The 6711-nt window shown below is 31.9% G+C and overlaps 1 protein-coding gene across 1 annotated transcript; it reads left to right on the forward strand.

The window, feature by feature from the left end:
- The first annotated feature begins 290 nt into the window (after positions 1–290).
- Positions 291–6257, forward strand: LOC113367496 (jouberin-like). Its single transcript, XM_026609099.1, has 15 exons — positions 291–433; positions 502–1176; positions 1248–1414; positions 1482–1635; positions 1696–1817; positions 1887–2052; positions 2142–2295; positions 2540–2695; positions 3145–3303; positions 3378–3552; positions 3627–3741; positions 4237–4392; positions 4485–4686; positions 4940–5056; positions 5511–6257. The coding sequence occupies exons 1-15, from the start codon at positions 291–293 to the stop codon at positions 6255–6257; spliced, it is 3408 nt and encodes a 1135-aa protein (XP_026464884.1).
- Positions 6258–6711: the final 454 nt, after the last annotated feature.

A 6711-nucleotide genomic window follows, 5' to 3' on the forward strand; every position in this document is an offset into this window, starting at 1 on the left:
TGTTTTGTGACAAATGTAGAGTGGCAATTTGAAAATATAAATAAAAAACTTGGCATTGAAAATGCAATTATTCATATAATTTAAAAAAAACGTAAAAAATTAAATATAGAAATGAATGTGTATAAAAGTTCATAAAGTTTCTGAAAAAAACGTTGATAATTAATTTACTTATAATCAACTTTTTACTACAAATTCACCATATCAAATTTTTAATTTATTTTCACATTCTGAAGAAATTTATATTCGCCGTATTATTAGTTTTGTAGATTTTGGTAATGCGAGAAAACGAAATGTCTTCATCTCCTAAAAAAGAAAAAGAAAGCATAAGCCTTCTTAGTCAAACTAAAGCTAGATTTGATGCTGTTTTGCGATCAGCTGTTAGAAAATCTGATGCTGCCAAAGCCAGCATCACTACTTCTTCCTTAAAGCGCAGGTAATAAACCAATCTGGCAAATATTGTAAATGCATTATTTTATATTTTGTTACTATATTTCATTTCAGTTCTCGCGATCCATCAGATCCCAATGCATTCTCATCCCAGCAAAACTTAATAGATGAATCACCCGATCAAGAGATACCGACACTAGAATTATTTAAACAGAAGAAATCAAAGAGTCGAACAACCGATGACAATGAGACATCATTCGTTACAAAAACACCATCTCACAGTAGCAAGAAATCTCAATCAAATGACTTCTTTGAGTCGTCTTCATCATCAAGAAAGCCGTCTACAATTATTTCTGCATCACGTTCCAAGTCCAATAAAGCAGTGTTGAAACACGGTAGAAATAATAGTAGTTCTTTCGAAAGCAATGATGAATCATCTTCAGATGAACAATCTCAAATTAATCGCAAAGATTCAAACAACATTCCTACAGCCTCGTTTGTGGATGATAATCATGACACAGAACCCGAGGAAGAGCATGAACTACCAAAACCAAAACCACTTCCCCGTCGAAAATCATTTATGGTTAACGATTCAATGGAGCTTCCATTAGAGAAACCAGTACCAAAAACAAGACAAATTTATAGCAGAAAGAATTCGTCTGATGACAATAAAATCGAACTAACTAAAAATGAATCCAGGAGTAAAAGATCAGTTAAAGTAGATCATCCAGATCTCAAAAGCAAATGGATGTTCCAAGCAGCAAAGGCGATAACAAAAATCAACCCTTGGCATCGTCTCATGAAAATTTGTTTGAAAAATCTGATGAAAATATTAAAGATCTACTTAATTCTCGATCTAGGACAAAAAGTGTTGGACCTCAACATCGAAGCAAAAGTAGAAAAAAACGGGAACTTCTTGGTACCGATTCAACTCCGATTCGAAAAAGTGGTAAAAATTTTGGAACCAAAGATTCTGAAAAAGATGATGATGAAGTTGTTGAAGGTCGCTCTTACAAAAAAGTTGTAGGTAAAATATAAATGATATTGATTACATTATATTTCATACAAAAAATGTATAACCCATAATTTTTAAGGTATCATCGTTCACAATATGTCTTGGTTAGGCCGATCACTATCGAAAGGATTTTTATTGCGGCCTTTTGTCAGAGTATCAATTTATAAAACAACTATGAATAAACCTTTACACGATCCTATGAAATCCCAACATTTCAATTGCTTGAGTAAAGAGTGAGTAGAATAAATTAATAAATATAGCTGTATAATAATATATATTAATGCAATTTTCAGGATCACTCCAAAATGGGAAGAACTTCTTGTATTTCCTATAGACTATGATACCATAGAAGATAAAAATACAGTTCTGTTTTTTGAAATATTTGATATGAAAGTTGGTTTCAAAAGATCACAAGGTAAGGGATACTGAATTATTAAAATTTATAATTTGCAGGTAAATATAAATCAAAAGCATTTATTTATAGATGTAGAACATTGCTTGGCATGGGCATTTCTAAAACCAATCGGTGTTAATGGAATGAATAATACTCATAATAAATTGCAATTGCAACTTTATAAACCTAAAACTGATGTTAGAGAAACTGAAGGAATACATGTATTTGATTGGTGGTCATCAACCAGAAGAAAAAAGTAACTACGAGCATAACCTTTGCTGAATATGATAATAATGTTTATATACAAATAATAGTAATTATTAACAATTGTTAAAATGTTTTTAGATATCCAGGGACACTATATGTTACCGTCAAAAGCAAACATAGAAAAAAGTCGGATTTAAAACCAGCATCTGAAGAAAAACAGCAGGAACGGAGCAAAAGTCATAATGACTTAACAAACGAAAGAACTAAGAAAATTGCAAAAGAAGAACCAAGAGTAAGAAATAAATTTATAACCTTTTTTTAAATAATATAATTTATGAAAATATTCTTGGTTTCAAACTTTTTCATAGAAATTTATTTTTGTCTGATGCAAATTGACTTCTTCCATTAATCTAATCGCTAATATCATTTTTGACTTCAGAGAAAAACAAAATTTGAGTATTGGTTGCTATTTTCAACTACGAACAAACTAAAAATGTAACAAATCAAAGAAATAATTAGTTCTTATTATGTTACAGACTTATTCCTGGTCCAGAACTTCAGGTCAAGTATGTAAATTGCCTAATTGTCGTTTGGTAAAATTGCCTACCTTAGACAAGGGCAGTTTATCAATTCGCTTCAACCATGCTGGTGATTTATTGGCATGCGCATGTGCTGATACTTTCAATATAAATGTAAGTAATAAAATTATATTTTTAGAATCGTACTTTTCTCAATGTCAATTTAAAATGCATAGTTTTATCCCCTACCCTCGTGCAATGAATAATTTGCAGATAATTGATTTTATAGAAACTTCTGTAATTAAGAATTTATTCTGATTCTATTTATAATGTATATATTGTACAAGAATATTAACCTTTCCACTCGGAAGCCGCTGCACCAGCGGCAAAATGCAATTGGCGAGTGGAAAGGATTAATTATTACAACATTACACATTTAATCATTTTTGCTCGATTTTTGAAGTATTGGCCTTGGTTATTCAATCTCAAATCCTCTTATTTGCATTCCAGCAAAACTTTGTCGAATATAAATTATGACATCAAATCAGTTTTTTATACATTTGAAGTCAAAACATATTCTATTTATTGGACTTTTTTCTTTCAATTTGTATTATTTTTATTAGGTATACGATATTCCTGGGGGAACTTTTCGTTTCGAGCTCACTGGCCATCAGGGTCTGGTGTACGACATGTGCTGGACGCACAACGACATGAAGCTACTCAGTGCTTCTTCTGATAGAACGGTCTGCATATGGGACATGATTGAAGGAAATTTATCTCAGGTATGTAGAAATAGTTAGAAGATTAAAATTGAGGAATTGTTGCAAAATATTTTTAACATTATTTTTTATCACAGTTACTATCACATCCCTCGTTTGTATATGCCTGCGACGTGACAGTATCTTCAAGACTGGCAGTGTCTGGTTGCTTTGATCGTATAGTGCGAATTTGGCAACTTGCTTTGGATCCTATGTCTTTTTCTGAACCGCCGTCGTATGAATTATATCAAGAACTACCAGATGAGCATAAAGGTGAAATTAATTCCTAAAAATAGTATTGTTTTTATTTAACATTTTATTCAAAACTGCTTGTTGAATCAAACTAGGATACATCACTGCTGTTTGTTTTGGATCGGACAGCAGGACTGTGTATAGCGGTGATAGCGCAGGCATTATCAACGAATGGTCAAGAACTTCTGAAGACTTTTGGCAGTGGACCAGGTGAATAAACAAATGCGATAAAATCTAACTAGCAAACAAATTACACAAATAATACTACACTATAAGCTCCTATGGAAGACATTTTTGAAATATTACGCGCTTATATTAAATAGTATGACAAATTATTATAATTAGCTAGTTTGACCTTACTACTTGAACTTTAGTAACATGCTAGTGACAAATTCAGGGACCGATTCTGCCGCATAACAGACAAATGTTATGGCAAGGCCATGTTACTCTCCAACTTCCATACATTATGCTACAACATGTTATGTATTTGCTGTGCATTCAGGCAGTTTTACACATGAACTGCAACGTTACTCGTATGTTATGAAGCTGAGTCAGAAAGACCATGCTATCTAACATAGTTTTTTTCCGATAGTTGTGCGGTTTCTAGGTCTATCTGACAACCTGAAAAAATTGCCTAATTGCACAGCAACCACATGGCTTTTGCCAATTTTTACATTATTCATCTATATTGATTACTGTGAACAGACATATGTGTCCGGAACTCAATGCTGTGGTGAACCGTCTTTGTTTGCATCCATCCGGAGAACGTCTTCTGGTCCATGTTCGAGATAATATTCTGCGGATTATACATGTAGAAAGAGCTACTGTTGTCCGTTTATTGAAAGGAGCTACAAATTTTAGGTAAAGTAGTAAAAACATCAACTTTCTTTTATTCACATATAGTGCCACTTTCTATTATTTGTCCTTACCTAGTACGTTTGTTACCTTTCTAGAATACAAACATCGGCTTGTTTTTCTCCTTGCGGCAATTTGGTGTTAGGTGGCAGTGAGGATGGTTTGGTGACCGTCTGGGACACCGATAGTGGCCATCGAATAGCAGTTTACAAATTTCCCTGGATACCAGTGCAACATGCAGACCAAGAAAAGAATGATGAACCTATCACCGCCATGGCAGCTGTAGATTATCATCCGAAGGTAACATTGTTTGAAACCAATTTTAAGGCGCATAATTAAAAGAATAGCAGCAGTTGTTGTATAAATATACAAATCGTTGACATAATTTGGAAAATAGTTACTGCTCTTTGCGCAAATCACTTTAGCCAATATGTAGCATATTGGATGTAATATATGCTTATAGTACTTTTTATGTAACTTATTGATAAAATATTGTTATCTATAATTATTTTATGTATAATTATATCACTATATAATATTTTTCTTTATCAAGGGTCATGCAGCAGCATTTTGCGCTTATGGATTCAGTACCAGCGTCTACGTGTGCAAATATGATAGAAATGCGGATTCTAATGTCATTGGACTTACACTGTTCAAAGAAAGATATAAGGTATCTCTTATGTTATAAATTAACAAAAACAAGTTGGCAAAATCATAACAAGTTGTCCTAAATAGATCAGAACATTTTTATAAACAAAAGAAACGATATTTGTATGGTAATTCTGATATGTAAGGGTACTACTACAAACTACATAAAAACTGGCACCAAAGTTGTTAATTATACTCAATAGTGCAATTTTAGGAGTGCTGAGTTTACTTGCATGTCTACACCAATTCAATGATGTTAAAGTATGTTGTCATGAGATATCTAAGTATCTAAGAGCACAACTTCACCTAGAAATAAGAACCTTTTAATTTGATTGGTTAAAAATATATTGGGCGCACGTGATTAGTTCAGATCAAAGCATTGTGCAATTCATAGTAAAAATAAAATTTGTTCTTTATTATTTTCCCCTGTATAAACTAAAAATTGCCTTCTCTCCCAATTCCATTATATCTTCCAGGAATCAGAGTTCAACAGTAATGCAAGTGAAATATCATTAAATCAACAACCAGTGCAGTCAGAAGAGAAACAGAAAACCCACAAAAGATCAACAGAGTCTGATGCCATATATCAAAAGCATAATGGAACTTCAAATGATGATTTAATAAAACCTAGCACAAGCCGAGCTGGTCAAGATGGAATCAAATTATCGGCTCTGATCAGGAAAATAGACAATATTCTGAGTCCAATAAAAAGGACTATTTCCAAACCGCAGTCACCTGATGGATTAATAGACACTAGGTTTATGAACACTCTGAGTGAAATGAAAAGTCAGAAGCTGAAGAAACAGCCTAAGAATACTCGTCAAGAACCTGTAAATGAAATAGTAGTCATTGGTGAGCCTCATCAACCTCCGATGCAACCAGGAAGAAGCTTGAATAAGAACCATAATTTGGAAAACAATAAAACAAACTTTAATACAGCTATATCGCAAGACAGTCTTATGACTTCTAATAGAAACCATGAAGATTCATCTACTGCTGCTTCTGACGACGAGACTATTACTTCAAGAAATGAAGCTAGTAATGCCAATAATCGAACTTATAGCATACAAAATAATTTCGAAGAAGATTTAGTCCAATCGTCGAGTTTTGCAGAATCTTTGGTGACAGATGAGGACTCTAACAATGATTCACCACGAGCCAGAAGACGAAAACAAATATCTGGTAAAAAAGTTGTTTCTCATAAGGGTAAAAGATGGAAATAAATTGAATATATGAAAGAAAAAAAATTAGTCAAAATATTGTGATATATTTGAAATAAATTTAAAAACATTGATCAATTTTTATTCACTTGTGGCTTAAAGATATGAATTTCAGAGCTGAGATAATTGAGACAAATTAATAATATCAATGGTGAAATATGATGTTATTGGAACCTCTTTATTCACTTTTAAAAAAAGTGTATTGAAAGTTATTGAAATAAATATCAAGATTTATAATTGTATAATTTTATGCTTATTTTTAATTATAAAAAGCAACAAAACTGAAACTAAAGTTGTAAACTACTATTTATTAATTAAATAATTACTTCTCAATGATTTGACTAAAATTTTAAGCATATTTATTAACAGCTTCAACAAAAATAATAGATAAATATTATTATTATTTTGTGAATGTATAAATTTTAAATATTTAATTTTTTATAAAACGTATGTGTTA

The sequence above is a fragment of the Ctenocephalides felis genome, unplaced genomic scaffold (genome assembly GCF_003426905.1).
Source record: "Ctenocephalides felis isolate EL2017-DRISC unplaced genomic scaffold, ASM342690v1 CF-g0.4_SCAFFOLD_01170, whole genome shotgun sequence".
Classification (NCBI taxonomy): domain Eukaryota; kingdom Metazoa; phylum Arthropoda; class Insecta; order Siphonaptera; family Pulicidae; genus Ctenocephalides; species Ctenocephalides felis.